This window comes from Diabrotica undecimpunctata, chromosome 2 (genome assembly GCF_040954645.1).
Source record: "Diabrotica undecimpunctata isolate CICGRU chromosome 2, icDiaUnde3, whole genome shotgun sequence".
Classification (NCBI taxonomy): Eukaryota; Metazoa; Arthropoda; class Insecta; order Coleoptera; family Chrysomelidae; genus Diabrotica; species Diabrotica undecimpunctata.
In genome coordinates this window covers 89,453,582-89,478,974 of record NC_092804.1, presented here as the reverse complement: position 1 = coordinate 89,478,974, position 25,393 = coordinate 89,453,582, and the positions used below count along the sequence as shown (strand labels likewise).

Here is a 25,393-nt window from a genome sequence, read left to right as displayed (position 1 = left end):
GGACATCAGTCAAAAGTACTGACAAAGTTAAACAATTTACATAAATTAAATACACATATCACGCTAGGTACGCGAAAAATATTGACCCAAATAGAATTTATATAAAACTAATATCTCTTGACTAGAGAAGCATTCAATCAATATTCACTCAACGAACATATAGTCTTCAACGATCAACTTCATCAGTCTCTACTCAAAGTAATCCCGGGTCTACACCCATAGTGTACGTCTCAACAATAAACTCTGCTACTATTATTTGGTGTTTCCATTACAACAGAACGAACATCTTCACTGAGCCAACGAAGGGGAATTTGTTCACAACCAGTTAAGTTAACAGAGACAGTAACAGCAATGGTGACCAGCAGTTGGAACATATGGAAGTTGGAAGTGTGGAAAGCATTAGGAGAGACAGAGACAAGCTGGTTAACAGGTCTACTTAATAGAATTATTGAGAAAGCATACGATAGAGTTCCTGGAGAGATTCTGTGGTGGGCCCCAATAAGGAAGGAATTCCCAATGAATATGTAAAGATTGTGAAAGACATTTTATGTATGAGGGAGTAACAACTAGTGTTAGGGACAGGTATGGGAGAGACTGATAAATTTCATGTGAAAATAGGATTACACCAAGGCTCAGTGCTTAGTCTTTATTTATTCTCGTTACTTCTGGACCAAATAACAGTGAAACTACAGGGTAACATTCCATGGTGCTTAATGTATGCTGATGATGTAGTGTTAATAGAGAATAGTGAAAGCTACTTAGAACAAAAACTGTAACAGAGGAGACAACCTCTTGAGGAAAAAGGTTTAAAACTTAGGACAAAAACAGAGTATTTGGAATGAGAATGCTTAGATGGATGGGTGGAGTGACAAAAAAGGATAAAATTAGGGATGAGTCTATTAGGGGAAGTCTAGGGGTAGCAACAATTGCTGACAAGATGAGACAGTATAGGTTAAGATGGTTTGGTCATATTCAATGTCAAGACGTTAATCATCTAATACGAAGAATTGCTGATCTGCGGGTTCCTGGAAGAAGTAGAAAAGGAAACCAAAAACCAATTAAACCCTGCAGTACACCACTGATTACTTGAAGCTCTGCAGAAACCGTTAAACAGAATATTTTGGTTTTTTTAAGAATTTTTTCTTTTTCCTCTTCAAATATATTTGGCAAGCTTCTTTTTTAACAGGATTATTACCAGAATAAGGTCTGCTATCTTTACCCTGAATTTTATTATTAATACATTTGCACCAATTATGCAATAATGTTCGTGTAGTTATTGTAATAATTGAATCTATTGTATTATGTTTGTGCTCCTTACAAGAAAAAATATCCAAATTTTGTCTAATAACGTGTTGTTTTATATCAGTTACTAGGGTTTTAGATGAAGGAGATGTATTTAAGAAAAAATTTATTGTCTGTAACGACATGTGAAAAAAATTGAAAAATCCCTCTGTTGGATAACATAACCTGTAACCCCATCCATTATTGTATTCTCTGACTCGTATTAATTCATTATCTGGATTATTTTTTCCTGTAAATAAAGAAGTTTTACAAACTTCACATTTTTTACACAGACTTTTAATTTTTTTCAAAATGAATCCTGCTACATAATTTGTTACCAACTTGCTCAACTTCTCACGTAAATTGACAATATTTGTGGGAATAGTTGGTATGTCTTGCATAACATAATCATTAGGAATAACATTTTCCCTTTATTATAAAAAAATGTTTTAGTGGAAGTAAACCAATTTGTGCTTCCGTCATCTTTACAATTAAATGATGCTTTATGAATTTTAAAGCTTGAATTCACCATCATTGTTTTAAAAATACCAGCAAAACTTGATGGTGAGGGATTTGTATAGAGTGCCCCAAAAGCTCTAGCTTGTCCAAATATGTTTTCGATGGGATCCTGGTTCAAACGTCTGGGTAACAAGTATTTGAATCCAGATGTTTTCAAGGTATTCCAAATAGAAATTAAATTTTTAATTGTAAATATCCAATTTTTTAGGCTCGGGGGACGAGCTTGGTCATGTACTCTTTTTTTTTTCAAATGCCATTGACTGCAACATGGGCAAAGCCTCATTTGTCCAAAATCTAATATGATCAGATGTATCACTTATTCCACATCTCAAAATTTTGTTGATACCCAAAATTGTATTAAGTGAGAGCAAATCAATAGATATATAATTGATTCTTTCCTAATGCAAATATAGTATTTACGGAATAAAAATATAGAAACAGTTAAATAACCTTTATACCCACACATGTAAAACAATACAAACAAAATGGTAAAAGAATTAGAAAATATAAAAAAGAACTAAAAAACTGTATATAAGAAGTCCATAATGATTTATCCAGTTGCTACTCTCAACTGAATAATCGTCAAACAACTGTCGAGTTGAGTGTATGCATTGGGCCATCTAATACCGTGGAAATTGAGTTGATTGATAGTTGTTCTACTATTCAGTCAAAAGGTGATCAAGGTCTTTTAATTTTTTAGTCGAGCAACTAGCGAGTTGACAGTATGCACACTTCAATGTATTGCTATAGACTTATAATACACAACTAAATACTTGTTTGACTAAAAGTTGTCTGTATGCCCGGCGCCTTAAGCTCTCCTTTGCATTCATATTTCTGTTGCAATAGGTTGACTATTGTGTTTAGTGTACATTGTGTATTTTGTTTACTAAGGTTATGTTTTTCTATAGCTTTTTGTTTGTGGCATTCTGAATTTTTAGAGAGAATGTTAAGAATAAGCCACAACAATATACTTATATACTTATATGCACTCTACTGCATACTACTCACCTGTAGTTTCATTAAAAGGAAAGGTAGTGTCAACAGTTACTTCAGAATTGTATTCTTTGCTGCATGATGCATAGTTATGGTCATTTAACACTCCCACATCTAAAAATAATTATTTTTAGTTCTATAAAAGGAAATAATGGTGCATGAAACATACTTTCTGCATAGTCTCTGTAGTTTTCTTGCTCCATACATCTCGTTGATCGAGCATAACAATGATCTTGGGAGATAACTATAAGAGAAATGTTTTTTAGTCTAATGGATGGAACTAAAATACTTTGAAGACCTTCCGGGACTGTGGAATGACCTCGACGTGGTGGAAGGCCGAGTAATTGGTCTTGGTCTCTATTAATGTGAGGGGAGCAAGACCAATGAAACCAAGAACAGTCCAAATTAGCGTCCGGCGTCGGTGCACCGGGTGGTCGCCGGACTCCGCCGCCGGACGCTGAAAGGCGCAGCAATCATTCCCAATTGCTGCGCCTTCTCCCCCCACCCAAAATCCTTCATCTGATTGTATCAATCCCTGACAAAAATTTGAAGGCCCTCAGGCCCTCACTGCCACCCTCCATGTCTACGGCATAAATCACAGTCACCAAATGGTCAACGACCAAAATATCCAAAATACATCAGACCTGAACTCCGAGTACAATCAGATAGCATCACCCACTCCTTATCCATCCATTATCCTTTCTCCCCACAGTGTAGGGTAAGCAGCTACACTGAGGAACACCAGGCGGTATACGAGCGTTGCTGCCACTGCTACCGGAGAAAACCGAGGCAAATCAAGAGGAGCGCACCTCGATAAAAAACCCGCAATCCCGGCTCGTGAGCCACCGTGACCAAGGGATGAATGGCTGCGCGGAAAGCAGTCGCAAACGGTGCCCCCGGGATACCTGGCACCCTCCCGGGGCGATAAATGCCTTAGCTGGATAAGGGAGCACTGTCCAGCTGGACCTTTATTCTTCCCGACACGTGGGAACATACATGGATACGAAACGAGAAAAACACAAGGAGAACGATGACGACCGGCACGAGGACACGGAGTGGAAACAGTTTGATGAACAGAGAGAATCGGAGATTTTGGGAAGAAGAGACTCCATAGGTGAATCACCTGCGAGGACTGACAGCTTGGGAGAGAACGGGATAATCAGAAAAAAGGCAGGGACCGAAGAGCAAAAGAGTAAGAATATGGACGACTTAAGAGAAGCTAAGGCCGTAGAAGAGAGGAGAGAAAGTGAAGAACTAAGCGCGATAAGAAAGGCGGTGGAAGAGGTCCTAAAGAAATCGAAGGCACTCCTCAACATGGCAAAGGAGCACGTAAAAACCAAGGTTGAAATTAAGACTGCCTTATAACGGCCCTACACAACATGTCTAAGTCGTTACAGACCAAAATGGAAAAATACCAAGAAAAACCTGAGATCCTCATAATGGAAACAATAGAGAAAAGGGACATGAGTGTCCAAGTGGAAATAGAGGACATAGAAAAGGACATGGAAAGGAGGAAAAAAAGAATGGAGGGGGAGATTGCCGCTTGTTTAGAGAGAGGTATGAGCGAGGAAGAATACGAGAAATATGTAAATGAAGAATGGCCGGAGGATGGCTTTAAAAGGACAAAAACAGCAGAGAGAAGGGAAATTGTCCCAACAGGAAACAAAGATGTGATAATTGCGTTGGATAAAAGAGAGAAAAACGAATTAGTAGACAACTACATCGCGGAGTGGACACAAAGCCACACGGGATTGGATCAACTAGTAAAAGAACAAGGTAAGGATCATACAAACTATGTCCTAAATTGGTTTACCTCTGAAATGAGGGGAGGAAGGAGCCGAAAAACCATAAATGCCGCTTACACGATCCCGATCGAACAGGGAGGATTAAACAGCTTGACAAGCGCCATGGATTTAGTAGAGGCCATAAAGGAGGTAGGGAACAAGGGAAAGAGCGAGCAACATCTCTATTGCGTAGTAGGAGAGAACATGCCCTGGGTAGAACTAAGAAAGGCGCTGGAATATAGCCTGCAGAATATTGAAGCGGAGATTACACTGGTGGTTCCAAATTGCAGAAGAAGGACAGAAAGAGGAAACATCACCATCAAAGGGGGCGAGAAGTTGTACGCGGATATGGTAAAAGAGGTCAGACAGAAAGTGGATGTAAAACACAGCGGGGTAGACATCAAAAAGATGAGAAAGACAGCACAAGGAGACCTACGTCTGGAGCTGATAGGACCCAGGGAAAAAATCGCGGAGCTGTCGACTCAGATCGCGTCAAAAACAGGCCTGGATGTTAACTCGAAAGTTCAGGAAAAGCTGGTGCTAATACACGACGTTGACCAAACACTGGAAGATGGGGAAGTCATAAGGGCATTGGGAAACACTGTGGGACCAAGAGAGGGAGGAGCATCAATTGAAATCTGCAATAGGAAAGAGGGACGGTTTGGGGGAGATACGGTGGTAGTCAAAGCTAGTAGAACAGCAGCTGATGCACTGATACGGCAGAGAAAGGTCCTGATAGGACTGGTGAATTGTAAGGTCATGGCACCCAGATACCGACCAATACGCTGCTACTCGTGTCTGCACTTCGGGCATACCAGAGACAAATGTAAAGAAAGGGCTGCAAGGGACAAATGTCTGAACTGTTGGGAGGAAGGGCACAGCGCCAGGGAATGCAACAATGCGCCACATTGTGGAATCTGCAGCGAGGACCACAGGACAGACTCGGAATACTGTCCTGAGTTCAGGAAGCTGGTAGCCGAAAGAGACTCTAGGGGAAGAGGCGCAAGTGCGCCGGTAGGAGGAAGATTAGGCCTTTAAATTCGACTCTACGGGGGATGAACTTAAAGGGTTGATAATAGTGCAGGTGAATTTGGGGAGATGTAGGGCGGCGCATGATTTGCTCAGGATCAGGGGACAGGAATTAAAAGCGGACCTGCTGATAGTGTCCGAGCCAAATAAAAAGATTACAGCCCAAGGAGGCTGGATCACGGACAAAAGGCAAGATGTAGCAGTCTACATTAGAAATAGAGAGCTGGGGGTGAAAACCTGCCAGAGGAAAGCCGGATTTCTGATCCTGGATCTTGGGAACGTCACAATAGTGGCGACATATATCTCCCCTAATATCCCACTAGGAGATTATAAGAATCTGGTAGAGGAAATAGCAGAAACCATAGTAGGAAAAAAAAGACTAATCGTTGCTGGGGATCTGAATGCAAAGTCTATTTCATGGGGGGCGCCAAGGAATGACGAGAGGGGAGAAATGTGGAATGAGATTATCCAGACTCTAAATTTGGTGGTAAGAGCGGTCAACAACGGTAAGGCGACCTTCGTCAGAGGAGAAAGTCAGACACATATTGACGTCACAATGGCAACGACGCCGATAAGTAGAAAGGTGGCAGAGTGGGACGTTCTGGATGGAGAAATATTCACTCATCACAAATACATTTTGCTTAAAATTAGAGGAAACGTAACAAAACCAAGGGAGGGAGGCAGGTCGAAATATCTTGACAAAAGAAGAGTTAAAGAGGAAATCCAAGGAATGGAAGGTGAGGCCCGAAACTTCGAAGAGGGATACGAGAAAATAAAAGATATAGCAGAAAGGTGCAGTCCGCGGGGAAGGAGAGCAAACAGTCGTCCCTATTGGTGGACGGAGAGGATTGAAGAAATAAGAAGAGGCTACATCGAGCTAAGAAGAAAAGTCACGAGGGACAGAGGGAGGCATCGAGTGATGGAAGAGGAGGTAGAAAGATTAAAAGCCATGAAGAAAGAGCTGGTGCGAGAAATAAATGGCGAAAAAAGGAGATGTTGGAAAGAACTTTGCGAAAATCTTGAAAATGATATCTGGGGAGACGCCTACCGAATAGTTGTCAAGAGTTTTAAAGGGACAGGAGGCTTCTTTAAGATCGAGGAAAGTCGAAGGAAAGAACTGGCTGAGGCTCTTTTCCCACAGAGGGAAGAAGTAAGATTTATACCACTCCAATTAGAGACACCGGTGACTGAATTCACAAGGGAAGAGGTGACGGAAGCTGGCAAAACGCTCAAAGCAGGAAAAGCGCCTGGACCGGATAGAGTGGTACCCAAGATAATAAAAACCATCATTGAGGATAAAGTGCAATGGGTACAGGATATTATGAACAACCTGCTAAGAAGACAAGAGTTCCCAGGAGACCTGAAAACGGCAAATCTCATACTTATCCCTAAACCAGGAAAGGAATTAGAGGAGCCCGGGGCGTACAGACCTATATGCCTGTTAAATACCTTAGGCAAAGTCTTTGAGATTATTGTGAAGACAAGGCTAGAGAGGGAAATAATGGAGAGGGGTGGCATATCCGACCGGCAGTATGGGTTCAGGAAAGGGAAATCTGCGGTAGAGGCTATAAGCAGGATCAAGAGGGAGATATCCATATGTAGGAGCAGATGGATGGTGGCTTTCTTCCTTGATATAAGAAATGCTTTTAATAGCGCTAGCTGGGAAATTATCGTCAGACTACTGGGCGACTTGGGGATATCTTCCTATTTGCAGAATTTGGTTAGGAACTACTTCACAGATAGATGCATCAACATTGCGAGAGGTAACTCTATGAGAACCACGACAGGAGTGCCGCAAGGCTCCGTACTGGGGCCATTGCTTTGGAATGTTCTTTACAACGAGATTTTGGAGACCGACCTGGGCACCGGCGTACAGGCAATAGCATATGCGGATGATCTGGTGGTGCTGGTGGAACACGATGAAAACTGGTCAATCATGCAGAGAGGGAATCGAGCCCTCAACAAAGTGAAGACGTGGATGGGAAGCAGAGATCTCATGTTAGCGGCCGAGAAAACTGAAGCTGTGATTCTCAAGGGTCCGAGGGCCAGAGACCATATAGTTTTTGTCCTGGAGGGAGAAAGGATCGTACCTGCCAAAAAAGTGAAGTACTTGGGAGTAGTCCTAGATACGAGGCGAACTTTTGGCGAGCACGTGAAATATGTCGTTAGCAAGGCAGAGGTGAGGACTGCGGCGCTGACAAGGATTATGCCCAATGTGGGGGGTCCGGGGAACGCCAAAAGGAGAATTCTAATGGAAGTGGTCCACTCTACTATACTTTACGCGGCACCGGTATGGCAACAAGTGCTTAACATCAAGAAATATAGACGAATGCTAGAGAACGCCCAAAGGAAAGCACTACTAAGGGTAGCACGTGCATACAGAACAACATCAACGGTGGCCATACAAGTGATCGCGGGTGTGTTACCCATCCACTTGATGGTGAAAGAAAGGGCAGAAACCTACGGGAAGGATGAGCAGGAGAAAATAATAGCCAGGAATAGGAGCATAACGGAATGGCAGGAAGAATGGACAAATGAGCATAGAGCGGCCTGGACGAGGGTATTAATTCCAAATATCGCAGACTGGATGAAGTGCGGGGACAGAGACACCAATTACTTTTTCACCCAGTTCCTAACAGGGCACGGCTCCTTCAGGGCCTATCTAGAAAGGATAGGGAAGGTTGCGGATGGAAATTGCACAGACTGTGGAGTGGCTGACACGGCCGAGCACTGTGTATTCGAGTGCAGAAGATTTGATGAGGACAGAAACGAATTGTACAGAAAGCTAGGTAGGGTAAGTACAAATACCATAATGCAGGTAGCAATGAGAGGAGAGACTGAGTACAAGGCAATATTGGAGGCAGTAACTCAAATTGTCAGAAAGAAGGAGATATTGGAGAGGAATCTACAGCAAAGGTAGGTAAGAGAGTGAGAGAGAGGGCGAAAGAGAGAGAGAGAGAGAGGGGATGGGCTATTCATGCGATGCACCGGTCTGAAGAGGACCTACCGCATGAGTAGCCTGTATAAAAGGGGGTGGACTTTAGTTGGCAGGCAGGGAGCTATGGGTGTATCTGTGAGCACGACTCCTCTGGGGGGACTGCGTGCGGATGGATCCTTCCACCCTGAATCCAACTCACGCCAGGTCATCCTTAACGGGGACACGGCCTGGTACGGTCTTTAGAAGATTTACCACCAAAAAAAAAAATACTTTGAAGAGTCATACTCACCTAACTCAATCTTATCCTCTTTTTCAGTTTCTCCAGGATTAATCATATGGTTGGAAATAAGATTTATTCCATTACCTGAAAATATGAAAGTTACTGTAATCTATATATATTTGAAAATTTTGGTAGTGGGTAGTGTTGTAATTAGGGCTGAAATACCAATACAAACAAAAATCATAATTTTACTAAAAACTTCCAATATTTCCATTTTCCAATTTGTTCAAAAGGCTAAACATTAATATCATGTGACAGCACTGTTTTTGTAATACATGTTTAACATTTAGTTAAATGAAAATTTTGAAAGAACTTGTAGGATTTTTTAGATAAATAACTTACCTGATAACTTTAAAGTCGGAATTGCATTTGTATGTAATCTTTTGCAACCTTCCGAAAAATATATATTCTCGAAATGTTGATGACACACTCGTCTATTGGAATAAACTGTTTCAGGTTTCTTTAAATAAAGTTCAGGATTATTAATTTTCTGCAACCAAAACTGAAATCTATTAAGATGCTTTTTAGGATTTGGGAACCTATGAAGCAAAATATTGTTTTTTTTACATGTGGAAACACAACACGGGATGATCGAACGCATGGTGTAAACAACTATTTACATTTAAATAAATAAAAAAATAGCCTACAATTTAATTGTCAATGTCAATTGTTAAATATGACAAGACAGTTGACTGAAGGCGACATCTCTGTATTGGAAAGGCAAGTAATTCGCTGTCTTGACCTTGACCATTTACGTGAAAGGTCTAGAGCAGTGGTCGCCAACCTCTTCAATGTGTTGAGCTACTTTGTTAATTTTGGAATAAACAGCGAGCTACCCACACGGAAGCCACGTAACGCAACGTAAATGAAATAATCCACAGTTAATCTATCATTATATGTTTTTATTTTACTGTTTAACTGGTAATACATAATACATAGGTACTAATAATAAACTAATAACAAAGTAACTAATATTACTAGTCCGTACTTGTTCATAGCTACATTCCTACCTATCAAACGAAGGTATTTGAAAAATAAACACAAACTTTTATCCAGCCACAACGGCATGTCACGTATGATTTAAAAATAGTTAATAATAACAACAAAAAAGTAACGCACTATCATAAACATAAACATTAAAAAATAAAAAAGCACGTTCAATGAGAAGGCTGACACTCAGACTCATCGATAATTTTTTTAATGTTTTCAGTATAATTTGATGCAGCCATTCGAATACAATTATCCAAATGTTCATCTGTAAGTCGATTGCGATATTTGTTCTTAATAAACTTTATATTAGAAAAAGAAGATTCACGCAAATAGGTTGAACTGAATAATGCTTTCACTTTCAAGGCAACACGGCATAGAACTGAATATTTGTCTTTACTTACAATAGGCCAGATACATTCAGTACTTGAGACTAACGATTTTAAGGCGAAATCATTTTAAACTCAATGACTTCCATTTCTGTTGCAGCGATGTCGTCGCCAAAGTTCTGCATAACACAAGCTGCAAACTGCTGGTGGATATCAATTTCCATAAAGGGTGAAACAACAAACTGCGCTACTAAAGCCATTTCATTGAAATCCTTAAAACGATTTTTGAAGTTACTCTTTAGGGTAGAAATTATTTATACATGATATTTGTTGTCATAGGGTTCTAATGGATTTTGAGATATTTTTTCTGAAAGAATAGGAAAATGCTTGAAATCGCTGTTAATTAGGTTTTGTTCCCAAAACTCCAGCTTTTTGATAAATGCTTTTATATCAAAAATCATTTCCGCTAGTTCTTTCTCTCCCCTGAAGCTGCAAATTAAGTTCGTTTAATTTCTCTGTAATATCCACGAGAAAACCAAAATCTCTAATCCAGATCGAATTTTCTAGTTCCGGAGTCGGTTCATAGCGTTGTTTGAAAAATTGAACTATGCCAGATAGGATACCATTAAAACGTTTCAGCACCCGTCCTCTACTTAACTATCGGACTTCAGAGTGAAGGAGTAGGTCCCCGTATTGACAGTCAACTTCATCGGCCAAGGTTCTAAATAATCTTCTTTGTAACGCTTGAGCTCCTAATCTTGTTCACAATTTTTACCACCAGTTTCATAACGTTGTTGAGTTTCAGGAAATTTCCACATAATGCTTACTGATGGATAATGCAGTGGTAACAGAGAAATTGCGGAAAAGTTTCATCTTTACGACATAACGCCACCAGACCCTTATCACAACCCACCATAGCTGGAGCGCCATGGGTTGTCAAGCCTACCATTTTCGATATTGGAGTTTTCTCGGAAGAAATAATATTTTTTAAATGAGAAAACAACTCCTGTCCAGTAGTGTGTCCTTTCAGTGGAATGAACTTCAAAAGATCTTTTTTAATCGTAAAATCACTAAAAACCATCCCGACGAACACGGCCATCTGGGCAGTGTCAACGACATCTGTTGATTCATCCAGTTGAAATGAAAAATAAACACAGTTATCTAAGTCGGTTCTTAACTGTAAAAAAATATCATTGCTCATTACTTCTACACGTCTCGTCACTGTATTAGCAGAAAGTTGCATAGATTTTATAGCTGAAACTATCTCGTCTTTATTTCTAAAGTTGGCAAATACCGAATCAGCAGCTTCTAAAAACGCCTGTTTTATCATTTCCCCGTCTTCATAAGGTTTCTTTTTTGTGCAATTATCTGGGACACATGGTACGGTGCTTCAGTTGCAGCCTTATTTTTGTTGACTGTTCTTAAAAATATTGATTGTTGTCCAATGAACTATTTTTTTAACTGTTTCAATTTCTCCTTTCTGGCGGCAGAATGTAGTGGGAATGATTTTTCAAAATTAGAATGTACAGTTTTATGATGTCTCTCAATATTTCCTTTTTTAGCAACGGAGACCGAAGTACTACATAACAAACACACAAATTTATCTTTAACTTCTGTACAAAAGTATTGTTCTTTCATTCCGAATGAAAGTGGTATGTCTTTACCTTCTTAAAACTGCTTGCCATAATATTATTTTTGTTGTTCTCTACTAACCCAACTGCTGGACGTTGGTTACGCGTTCAGTTTTAAACTAAGCGCAATGTCGCCGCGCCGTGCGTATTTATCCGGTTCAAAGCAATCCAGATCGTTCTCGAACACTAACGCGCTGGTCCGGCTGGTCGGTTCTATAAATAGCCGATTCTAGCTTGACGGCGTCAGGGGCAGATCGCTCACTGCAACGTTGCCGCTGTTTATGTTTAATATTTTGACAATTAGATTTTTTTGTGGAATTTTCGGAAGCTTCTCTGATTTTTGCAGTTTGTAATTTTTAAATTAAAATCGTTGTGAGAGCTACCAGAATTGCCTCCGCGAGCTACCGGTAGCTCGCGATCGACAGGTTGGCGACCACTGGTCTAGAGTATGTATGGGCACCGAACAACCGTTGTTCGGTGGTATGGGTCTGTGATCTGAAGTGGAGTGGAGGTTAGGTGGTGGTTAGGTCTCAAAATAGAAAACAATATTCTGTGGTTAGGTGGTGTTGGTTGTTTATTTTTTTCGTTTCAATTTTTGCTATAAATTAAACTAAAAAAGTTCTTTTCAGAACTAATAAAAATATTTATAAATTTGAAAATTTTATAAATTTTCAAAAATGCCTAAAGCTTTAGGAAGTTCTGCCCAAAAAATGGTCATTTCTTTAATTTCATACTTTGAGGCAGAACGTGATCATCAATCTATATTACTTCTGTTTGAAGCAGTTAGGGATGTAAGTAATTATTTGTTCTATTTCTTTTTAAATAGTGATATAAAATGTGAGCAATATTTAATTTTACATTTTTAAACAATCCTATTTCATTTTGATTAAAAAGTGAGGTTATATGAAAGTATTTTTAGAGAGTAGCAGTAGCCTGTCCCTTGTAAATAAAATTGCAGTAAAAGCCAATAGGGGTGAACCATTAAGAAGCCCAAAGCAAAAAAGACAACATACAAAACCAGTTGTTGATATAGAATATAGACGAATTCAATCAAATGACTATTCAAAATATTATTTATAACATGTACAATAAAAGTAAGTTTTTGGCCAAATTTAATATCAATCATCTTTAAAACAAATAATCATTTTAGAGGAACAAGTTAAATTACAAACACTACAAGCGATGGTAGTTTACTGGTAGTCTTACATCTTTATGGAAAATTGTACGCAATATTGGTTTTCGTTATAAAAAAGATGATTCACGACGTGGTTTAATGGAGTTACCCAATATTGTTTTTAAAAGACATATGTTTCTGCAGCAGTATGTAAAACTAAAAAATGAAGGTCTATACACATTTGTTTTCTTGGACGAGACTTGGATTTTTCAAGATGGTACTATTAGTCGTTCTTGGCAAGATTCAAGTGACAAAAGTGTTAAGAAAACCAAAGTCGGTGGTGCAAGGTAAATATATATTTTTTTGTTTAACATCCATTTTATTGTGATCTATTTTACACAAAACAATAAACAATAACATGTGAGTGTTAAGAAAGTGACACAGTCAGTATTCACCCCGTGGTTAATACCTAAAAAAGTACAATAATAATTGAGTTAATCTAGTTAATAATTAATTCACCATGTACAAATTTAAATATATGTTTAAAAAATGCATTTAAACTCAACTATATTTTGTTGCAATGTTCAAATTTAAAAGAAATAAAAACATTTAACAATGTGCTTTAAAATAAAACTGAAATGGTTATGGGAACTTATGCTTTGTTTTATCATCGTTTTAAAATTATAATGAATGTACAAAAAATCAAACTCATCAATATTATGCTGCTGCACTACACAAGAACATTGTTTGTAGCTTTTACCATTACCTTCAATAATGGCCAAGATAACTAATTTCATAATATTTATATTATATGTGGTAATTTAAATTATTTTTTAGATATATATTTTATTTAGTAATTTAAACTATTTTTTAGATACATTATTCTCCATGCAGGAAATTGTAATGGATTTATTCAGGGAGCTGAATTGGTTTTTTCATCCAAAACAAAGGACTGCGACTACCATGGAGAAATGAATCGTCATAACTTTTTGCAATGGTTTGAACATCACCTGTTGAAAATAATTTAGAGGAACCATCAATTATTATAATGGATAATGCTCCATATCATAGCACAATAATTAATAAAGCTCCTACATATGTTTCAAAAAAAGCTGAAATAAAAGAGTGGTTGGAAAATAACAATATTGTACATGAACAAACAATGTTAAAACCTCAATTGCTTGAACTGGTCCAGAGGTATGTTTTTAATTAAATTTGTGCAATTGGGTATGCTTTTAATATTTCATTGCTTATAGGAATAAACCAGAAATAATATATGAAGTAGATAGAATGGCTGAAAAATATGGGCATAGAGTCCTTCGACTTCCTCCATACCATTGTATTTTTAATGTAATTGAGCATATATGGGGAATAAGTAAACGGTATTACTCTGATCATGTTGGCACAAATGGCAGTTCTACTGCAAAGTCTTTAGCAGTGTGGAAGGAGTCCCTGGCCCAAATTACACCAGAAGTATGGTCCAAAACAATAAAGAGTACAGAATGTGAGATACAGCGCTGGTGGGATAGAGAAATTGTTTTTGATCGTGAAGACATTAGCCCTGTAGATATTGATTTAGCAGAAGATGATGATTATGATGATGATTTTTGTATTGATAGTGGTGATGAAGTCTTTTAATTTTATTGAAAAAAGAATTATATAGGCATTGCAATTTTGTTCTAATAAAAGTACATTTCTGTAATATATATTTATTTAAAAGTTATTTTTGTATTTGATTCAGATAATCAGGTGAGTTAGAAAATCTAAATAATTTTGTATACTGGTACAGAACAGCTATAATTAACAAAATTCTTACATTGTTAAGGATTTTTGAATAATGAAACTTCTATATTAATTTTTTTATTTTTATTTGTTTAATACACGGGATAACCCCATTAACAGTTTAAATTACAATATACAATATCACAGTTAGGATTCAAAACTTGAAATTACTTATAAAATCAATATTAAAAAGTTAGAAAAAATGAGACAAAAATCTTACATACTAAAAAAAACAAAGTATACGATCATAACAAAATTCAATCTTAACAAAAATTGTAATAACAAAAGTATAACAAAATTCAACAATCCCAATATACATATCACAAAGCAAGATATCTTTTTAACTAAGTTAAAGTTATATTGAAAATAAAATCCCGATCATTTAATAGCCCCATGTATCTATCCAATGGGTTGTGAATACCATAGGTTGTTCTGTGGAAAGGAATATTAAAAACTATGTGGTACCGTAAAGCTTGATGGGGAACATTAAAGTTAAACTGGCTTAACAGGTTTGAACAATGAATAAATCCATGTATGATCTTGTATGATATATAAATATAGCTCCTGACATGTCATGGCGGTTCTTGAGTGAGGGTAAAGATAATTGTTGTTCGATACGGAAATAATCATGATTTTCAATAGTAGTGTGGATGTGGTATGCACAATATCTCAAAAATTTATGCTGGACTCTTTCTATGGTATCAATATTGATCTGAAAATAGGGTGACCAAATAACTGAACAATATTTCAAAATAGTTCTAACTAAGCAACAATACACTAGTCTTGTTGAATTAATGGAGAAATACTTGCAATTCCTAGTAACTAAACCAAGAAGTTTAGATGCCTTTATTGAAATAGAGTTTATGTGGTCACAGAAAGTAAGCTTTTTAAGAATTTGTTTAAAGAGATCACAATCACTGCAGAAAAATATAACTGGTCATTGTTTTAATAATCTTAATGGTTAGTTTGTTGTAACTTGAAATGGTAACAAAAGTTACAAAGAATAATCTGTTTCTATGCTTGAATGTTCTTGCAAGTTCCACAATTTGTATCCATACTTATTGACGGCATATTTATCAATTCCAAAAAAACTTTGTTTTCTTATGAAACTACCTATATAATCATTTTTGTGTTAAAAATAATTGGAACCCTATATTACCCTGTATTAGTATAGTTAAAAATTTACAACTTAACAATTTAACACAAAAGCACAGTATAGATAACAACCAGTATTCTCACTCTACCGCGGTACCTTTGATCTTTTTAGACAAAATTCGGCGACCTTGACGCCATATTGTCTGGACGAAAACCGTGGACTGGCCCTGCACATATGGACGCGACAGAGCCGACTTTGATTTATTTAACAAAATTGATTTTAATTTCAACCAATTTCAAAACTCTTCTTGCTACTCTTTCATTCTTCGAGAAATTAAAAAAAAAAAAACCTAAAATTGTTTCTTTCTCTGCGTTGTATTTATGATTTTGTTTTCTAACGTTTCACAACTATTTGTTACAGAACTGTCTTATACACTATCAAAAAAAAAATCAAATGGAGAGTTATGCAACAGTTTTTAATAAATATGCTAGTTTTAAAGCTGTATGGTTATAAAGTAGAATAAAATGCAAAGTTTCATTTCAAAATTCAAATACAGAGTTTGAAATCAGTTAATATATTTTAATTGTATCTCACTAAAAACACAATAGGATGTGAACAAAACTCCTAAATATGTATATTGATTAGTGATTGATCTTACCTGTTCATTGTAATAGACTATTTTGACTTGTTATTTCGATATAAACGATTAAATAATCGTGTTATTGATGTTTCCAAATAATCGTTTTATTATTTTTTTCTTTTAGTTTTATTTTCATATTTTTGAGTATTGAAATTTCTGTTGTTGAATTTTAATAAATAGTACAAACGTATACGGCTAAATAAAGTTGTACAATATTTTTTGAGTATTGAAATTTCTGTTTTGAATTTTAATAAATAGTACAAACGTACAAGGCTAAATAAAGTTGTACACTTCCCGTCATATAAAACTGGTACACTTTTTTTTCCCAATGTAAACCTGTGTTCAGACTGGACATAATGGTCCGTGAATCAATTCGTTGTTGCCATCACAGACAACGGAATTGCACAAAATCTAAATATATAAAAAATAACGTTCAAAAATGTATAAAGTTTTTAGATAGGTATTATTTTTATTATTAACAACAAAAAACCGTATCTAATAAATTTAAATAAATAAAATAAATTTAATAACCAGAGATAGGGTTGACATAATATCCAAAATGTTTGAAGGATCTTTAAACCTTATTGGCACAGGGAACATTGGAATGCATATACTGTAATTTTATACTTCAATTACCTACCGAACACGAATTGTATTTTGTGTCAATAAGTTTAGTAACATGCAAACTACCAAAATTAAATTATTATTTATTACAAGAACAATAAATGTGAAAAACTAACATTATATTTTATCCTACGTATTATAAACTATAAAATATCCGGGACGAAAAAACGCTTTTCAAAACGTGACAGTTACAATCCAATATCTCACTGTAATGTTTTATTATAATAATTTAAAGTTATGTCTAGATTGATTATCTATCATTATTTTTAAATTGAAATATTTTCATAAATTATAATACACATTATAAAACACAAATCAATGTGTGGATACTTAATTAAGATTATGGAAAATTACAATAGTAATAGGAGAATTTTTTAGGATGCATGTTTAAATAAATGTGACTGACTGATAGAGAATGATCGATAATGTTTTAGTTTTTAGTATACTCAAAACTGGCGATCTGACGCACAGCCCTACTTTTAGCTTTTTTCATATAATATTTTCGTTGAACTGGCAACAGTGCCCTAGAAATTAGAATGACACATGTGACAAGACCAACGTACACAACTTAAAAAACACGGTTTTTGGTTATAAGAGTTGTACCAGTTTTTTATGACGCGAACGGTACAATATTTGAGTGGTCTTTGTTCAAAAGGTGACTAAAATTTATGGTACTAAATCGAAAAACATGTTTTAATAATATTCGGTTGTACAGCTAATATTTCAAAATTCTTTTGAAATAGAATGTCAAGTATACCTCCTTATAAAGTCAACAGAATCAACAGTAGGGATTTTTAGATTATCAAATGTGTCACAGGTTCTATTTTTATATACATTAACATATGAATATACAGTTTTATCCGACAAATTAGTTACACTTTTTGAGTAGCTGTCTGGTATATTATTTTTAAATAATATATTAGGGCTGGGTAAACAAAATTTGCTCCACAAAACATTTTTGTAAAACTATAAAACTATGTAAGCTATAAGCGTCTATCTTCTTTGTCTATACTGTGACAAAAGTGTTAAAAGAAAACAACGAAAAGTTAGGTTATGTGTGTTAAACATTTACAATTTGTAAATCAAAAGTGACCAACTTGTTTTTAAAAGAAGAAAATAAAAAGTTAGGTTATATGTGTTTAAGAAGAATATAACAGTCGATTTCATAATCAAGTTAAAGGAGACTTTAAATTTAAAGTTGCCTTTAACTTTAGATTTTCATTTCATAATCAAGTTAAAGGATCCTTTTTATCAAAAGCCCACTTTAACTTTAAAGTGAGGATTTCGGACCTTTAAGTTGTTAAAGCTTCCTTTAAAGAGTACATAACCTATTTTTTGTTTTTTGAATATTTTAACCACACTGTTTAAGGTTAGCGTAACTGCCATCCTACATTGTAATAACATATTACTTTTGTAATACCATTCTTTAAACATATTTACACTTTAAAAGCGCAATTATACATAATTTTGAAACATCTAGTTCAAGTTCATCTGATGAAGAGGAATTTATTGCGGTTAGGAGACCAAAAATTTACAGATTAAGAATAAACTATTTTGAACATTATGATGATCTGGATTTTTATCAAAGATTTAGATTAAGAAAAGAGATTTAGGTTAATGATATAGGTATTATACTAATAGAATATCTAATATTAATAAAATTAATAGTAAACTAGAATTGAAAGTAAGTATTAAGTAATTAATCTATTAAAAAGAAAAGTATAGTAATGATGATGAACTAATTAATAAACTAATTAATTTTTAAGTAATAGTAGTACATTTTAGTAAGTATTAAGTAATAAATCTAAAGAAAGTCCAGTAATAATATTTATACAGAAATATATAAAGAAACAATAATAATTAGTAGTTAAAGTGGTATTAAATTAGTATTAAAGGTATTAATAATTAAATTGAATCTGGATTAGTAATTAAGTAATTTAGTAGTTAAAAACCGACAATTAAGTATAATATATCAATCTGGTAAGTAGAAAACAAATACAAACGTACGGCAAAATGGCCAAAATGTATGACATTCAATGTGATTATTTCCATTTTAGTTCAAATACATTGTAATTCAGTTTAACCAACAGTATAAAATTTCATTAAAAGCCACTTTACTTAAAGAGCCCTTTAAAGCGAGTTATGAAATCAAATATCATTGACAGCCACTTTAAAGTCGACTTTAACATAAAGTCTTCTTTTACTAAAGTCCACTTTAGCGAATCATTATGAAATCGGCCGTAAGAAATGGAAAAATAGTTTGGCAACGATGCACCTGATCACTGTGTGACGTCACACACAGTCACATTCTTATCTTAAAAAAAGGATATATATATATATATATATATATATATATATATATATATATATATATATATATATATATATATATATATATATATATATATAATTATATTTTCTCACTTGGAACACTTGTTAAAAAAAACTTTATTTTTGAAATTATACAATGTTACAAACTTAAATAAAATGTTAACAATAATAATTATTACTGTTGAACTTTAAGCTATGAAGTGACTCTAAAGAATGAATGTACTTTTTTATTTTTATCTCTATTTATAAGGTTTAAGGTAATAACTTATAATCTAAATGGTGTTGTTGGCTTCCGTCTATGTGGTCTTGGCGGAGGTCTCGTGGCGTTGGTATTGCGTTGCGTTTGTCTAGGTGTTATGATTACATTTCTCCTCCTTCCTTGGGATTGAATTCCGTCCTCGGAATTTCGAGAAGTTCTTGAAGGGCTGCTACTTGGTGTTGTGGCATTTTGGGTCCAAATAACAATCTGTAAATTCTTCTTCTCTTACGAATTGCTACATATAAAATTAGTGCTAAAACAGATATGATTAATAAAGTAAGGATGAGGCTGATGCTGGTTGTCATCAATGGCTGTAGATTCGTTGTTTCGATGGGCTCGAGTCGGTGATGGGTTCTTGGAATTTCAAATTTTTCCAATATAAGCGAATGTTTCGGGTGAAGTTTCATTTGTATAATATTTGGCATTTGTAGTTCTTGGATGGTCTGCGGATTTATCTTTTGTCCGTGGAAATCACGCTGGAGTGGTTGACAGTGATTTCGCCAATTTTGAGGGGTTCTGCTAATCCTAGTAGAACGACATGGTCAGTCTCTATGATGAAGTTTTCTGTAACATGTGCAGTGAGGCATCCTTGTACGTCTGGGATTTGGCATTTTGAATAAACTCTATTTTGGCAAATGATGATGTTGGATTTTGGCGTGCAATTTTCGTACCATGTGTTATTTGCGTAGTACTTTGCAGGTGGGATTATCATTGCTTGTTCGTTGTTGGGTATCGAATATATTTTGGAAGTTGGGTAAGAGTGGACGTGGAGAATAGGAATTTTTAGGATTATAAGCATACTTGTCTGAGTTATATATATTACTGAATGTGAAGCTTCTAAGAGTTCATAGGGGTGTTCTTCATTAAGTATTAGAGCGTCTCGAGGATAAATTGAGAGAAGTGTATTTTGAAGATTGAGTATCTCATGTAGTGTAAGGAGTTCGATATTCGGAATATTAGATTGAGAGATTGTTATTGTTCTTATTAGTTTTTTGATGTATTCATTTATGCTTTGTATTTCTAATATTTCATTGATTATGGCTAATTGTTTGGAAACATGATCTAATTCGTTTGATAATAGGGCATTATTGTCATTTAACTTTTTAAGAAGTATGTCGAATCTGGTATTAAAGGTTTCGCCATAAGAGATTTGATTGTTATACTTTTTTATTATTTCGTTTTGTTTAAGCTCGACTGCAGCGAGATGAGATTTGAGGAGTTCGAAGTCTGAGTCGTCGGGATTGCCAGTAATGTATTTGATAGTCGTACCTAAGAAGTTGAAAAGACCTCGTTTTTGTATTCTTTTCCGTGTGATTTTGTGTAAGTTATCTTCTGCTTCTTTTAGTAGGTGTGTAAATTGATTTTTGAGAAGTTGTATCGTGGGTATGTTTGGTAAAACGTTGTTGAAGTTGTCACTACTGTTGGATAGTGTTTGTTGGAGTTTGTCTAAGTCAATCTGTAGTATGTGTTTGTGGAAATGAGTTATAATTTTTGAATCTCCTATTGATTCCGTATAGTAGCCATTATTGGGTATCTCCTGGATTTTGACCAGTGCTTGCAGATGTTGAAGGGCCATCCTGTAAAGAGGATTTTGTGTAGTGTTTTCTTTGTCTTTTAACGTATTTTAAGTGTGTACTAGTTTTGTTATTTTTTGCCGTTAGGCCAGTAATTTTTGTTTTGTTTTGTGAAGTGGGGGTTATTGTCTGATATAGAGGGTCTAGTTTGGGTTGAATTTTCTTTTTCTTTGCGTAAACTTTTTGTGTAATTGTAGGTATTTCTTCTGTGTCTTTGTTGGCTTTTTCTAGAGCTTTGTCTCTTTTTCTTTTGTTTTTGTGTATATGTGGTCAATAAATGGAAGTAGTTCGTTTTTATGTTGTTCATTATAAGTTTCATAGATAGGTAGATCAAAATCAAAATTAATTTCGTTTAAATAAGGGCCGTAAAGTATTGAAAAGGGTGAATAACCGGTAGAGCTGTGAATGGATTGATTGTACACAAGGACAGCTTGTGTAAAGGTGTCATCTAGGGAGTTTTGCGGATTTTGTGCCTTTAATGTTCGAATTTTTTCTAACAAGGTTGAATGAAATCTTTCGACTGGGGAGTTTGATGAAGAGTTATTTACAGTGGTTGTATGAGTTTCGATTTTGTGTAGATTCAAGAATTCTTTGATAACTGAGGAGTTGAATTCTTTTCCGCTGTCGAATACAATTTTCTTGGGATGGTTATGGTGTGAGAAATAATGTCTAATTTTGCTTAAGATTGATACGGAGGTTTTGTCTGGAAGTTTATAGCATTGTGCATATTTTGAAAATGAGTCGACTAATGTTAGGTAATAAGATTTGTTGCATTGTAGTATATCTGCATGCAAAATATCAAATGGTTTTTGTCCTAATAGCGGACCTAACTGAGGTAGCTTGTATGGTTGGCGTTCATATTTGTTTTGTAAACAAATATCACATTTGTTAATAAAATTTGCTATTGTGGTTTGCATTGAGGGCCAGTAAAACTTTTGTTTTAAGTGTTTATATGTTTCAATTATGCCGTTGTGATTCATAACGTGGTAAGTTTTTGTGCATTCTATTTGTTTTTCTTCGCTTTCTATATCTTGTAAGAGTTTTTCACAAAAATTTGCTTTAACAGTATTATCTATGTGTGTTCTAAAGAAATTACATATGAACGGTTGGAAGCAATGTGGAGTTTTTATGCCGAATTTTTGGCTGGGTTTTAAAATTGCTTTAAATGCGTCTACAAGACAATCTTGCCAATTTTCAGTAACGTGAACGGAGTATCTATGTTTTTTAAATATTCTTTTGTAAATGACGTCGTATTTTTCGCTGTTAGGTATAATTATTATTTGGTTAGTTGATAAGTTTAAGGGTTCTTCTGATATAGGTATGCCATTAATAGGGTCTTCTAATGAAGTGTGTTGTGTTTGAGTTTCATTGAGATTATTTTGAATATTATCGAATGTTTCTAAAAATTCGTCTGGGTCAAAGTCGTTAGTATTAGGTGGTTCGGCTATGATTTCGTAAGGGCGTTAATTTGTATTCTAGATAGGGCGTCACTAACTTGATTGTCGCGAGCTCGGCGATATTTAACTTCGAAGTCGTAATCTTCTAATTTTAATCGCCATCTGGCTAGACGGGATGTAGGATCTTTTATTTTATAAATCCATACCAAAGGGTTATAGTCAGTTTCGACTATAAAACGAGTTCCATAAAGGTACGGGCGGAAATGTTTACAAGAATCGATGATCGCGAGCAATTCGCGTTCTGTTGTACTGTAATTTTGCTCGGCTGTATTTAGGGTACGAGAATGATATGCAACTGGGTGACCGTCTTGGGTTAACACAGCGCCTAGTGCGATGTTGGAAGCGTCGGTTGTTAATGTGAATTGTTTTGAAAAATCAGGATATTGTAAAACCGGAGAGTTTGAAAGTAACTCTTTGCATTTAGCGAATGCTTCTAGGTAGGTAGAATTTGTTGGATCAATAGTCGCGTTTTTTCTTGTACACCGTGTTAGGGGAGAAGTGATTTTTGCAAAATTTGGGATAAAGCGTCTATAATATCCGATTAGTCCTAAAAAGGATTTTATTTCTTTTATTGTCTTGGGAAGTGGATATTCTCTTATCGCTTTGAGTTTTGCGGGATTTGGTTTGACTCCTTCTGGGGTAACAACGTGGCCTAGGAAGGTGACTTCTTTTGTTAAGAATTCGGATTTGTCAAGTTGGACTTTTAAATTGGTGTCTTGGAATCTTTGGAAAATTTGCGAGATGTGGATAAGATGTTCTTGTAATGATTTTGAAAATATGATAACGTCATCCATGTAGACGAAACAAAATTTGTGTAGAAAGGGGCGTAGAATATTGTCCATTAGTTTTTGAAAAGTTGCTGGACTGCACTTTAGACCGAAAGGCATTCTAAGAAATTCGAAATGGCCATGAGGTAAAGTGAAAGCGGTTTTTTCTATAGAGTCGGGATGGACTTCTATTTGATGGAATCCTTTGGCTAAGTCTAAAGTTGTGAAATATGTGGCTTTACCTAAGTTATCTAAAATTTCATCTATTTTTGGGAGAGGGTATTTATCTTCGATTGTGTTTTCGTTTAATTTTCTATAATCTATTACCATGCGAAATTTCTTTTTGCCGGAGGCGTCAGTTTTTTTTTGGGACGATCCACACGGGTGCTGAATAGGGGGAGATTGAAGGTCTAATAATATTATTATCAAGTAATTTGTTTATTTGTCGCGTAATTTCTTCTTGCATTGCTTTGGGGTGTCTAAAGTTCCTTGAGTAAATAGGGTTTTCGTCTTTAGTTCTGATGTGATGTTTTATTTCTGATGTGAAAGTTAGTTTGTCTTTTTCATCGTAAAATATGTCTTTGTATTTGTGGCATAGTCTTAGTATTTTTTCTTTTTCTTCGGGGTTTAAGTGTTGTGTGCGAATTATGCTAGGGTCGAAATTGGAAGGTATGTCGTTTGTTATTTCGTAGTTGTTTAGATTTTCTACATGTATGGGTTTTATTTGTATTGGATAATCAAGAGTGATATTGTCGATATAACCGTTAGTAACGTGGTGAATAGATTCTGGGAAGATTTCGTTATTTATTCTTGTTTCAGGTAATAATATTTCGCCTTGTTCTATGTCAACGGGTATTTTAAAAGAAAGTGTTTGAAATGGTATTTCTATGTTGTAGCGTTGTAGTGTTAATGTTTTATTTGTGTAATTTAAAATGGCTTGAAATGAATCTAAATCAAAATTTCCTAATAAAATGTCGAAGTCTTTGCTCCAGTCAGCGATACGTGCATCGATAAAATCGGGTATGTTTAATTCTTTGAATAGGGGAGTTTTGATATTGTCTGAATATTTGGTCGTTTTTTTCATTGATGTAAGTGTGAAGTCTTTTTTGTAAATGTGATGGGGATTGAATAATTTTGAAGCTTCGGGAGAGATTATGGTGTCAGATCCACCAGTATCGATAAGGATTTTTAATTTGCTTTTGGGTAATATAAAAAATGGGAGTCTTGGAAGATTTTTGATATTGTTTAAATCGATTGAGGTGGGGGTTGCTCTTGCAATGAGATGTCGTGAAAATTTTCTTCTTGGGGAAGATCTTGGGTATTTTCAGGGTCGTCATAGTATTCGGACTCTTGGGGATTATAGTAATCTGTTTCGTGGTAATTTTCGAATGAATCAGGGCAGTTCTCTGATTCGACGTTGAAGTTTTGGGTCCATCTAGTCGATGTTGTCATGGGTCGTGCTTCTGTTCGAATTGTTTCTACACCACTCATTGGTCGAGGGTTGAAAGATTGAGGGTTTTGTGTTGATCGAGGTAGATTTGAGTTTTGGTATTTATTCGTCGTGTTTTTGTGGAAATTTGTGTTTGAAGGTCTTGAATTAAATTTATTGTTGTGAGGTGTGGCAGGATTTCGATTGAATTCGCGTTAGTATTTTGAGAATTTGCTTGATTAAAATTTGAATTACAATTTTGAGGAATTTGTCTATTAAAATTTGTGTTGGTATTATGTGGTATTGGTCTAGGTTGATATGTCGGTTTTGGTTTCACTTTTTGATTTTTAAGAAAGTTCATATAAGAAACTTGATTTCGATGGTTATCGTAAGCTATACACTTTTGTAAAGCTGTGTCTAGTGTATCGAGTTGGAAGTGCGAAAGGTATTCGCAATAGGGATTGTTTACACCTGTACAAAAGGTTTTTAAAGCTAAATTTTTAAAGTAGGGTGATTTGAAAAGCACTGTTTCTGCATTATTATGCAGGG

General features: G+C 35.4%; 1 protein-coding gene across 7 annotated transcripts in view; it reads right to left on the bottom strand.

The window, feature by feature from the left end:
* The window catches only part of LOC140434724 (uncharacterized), an 814,516-nt gene that overhangs the window by 439,996 nt on the left and 349,127 nt on the right, over nt 1–25,393 (bottom strand). The window contains exons 5-8 of one of the 7 annotated variants that reach the window (XR_011950077.1): nt 9,167–9,333; nt 8,834–8,908; nt 2,963–3,037; nt 2,809–2,907 (exon numbers count right to left, since the gene is read on the bottom strand). The exons of 5 other annotated variants lie outside the window; for them this stretch is intronic. Coding sequence is in view for 1 of the 2 variants with exons in the window: in XM_072523199.1 (XP_072379300.1) it covers nt 13,275–13,354 (80 nt within the window). In the remaining variant the exon portion in view is untranslated. Of the gene's footprint in view, nt 1–2,808; nt 2,908–2,962; nt 3,038–8,833; nt 8,909–9,166; nt 9,334–13,221; nt 13,355–25,393 lie in introns of those variants that run through there. One more of the 7 variants, XM_072523199.1, reaches the window with a different exon arrangement.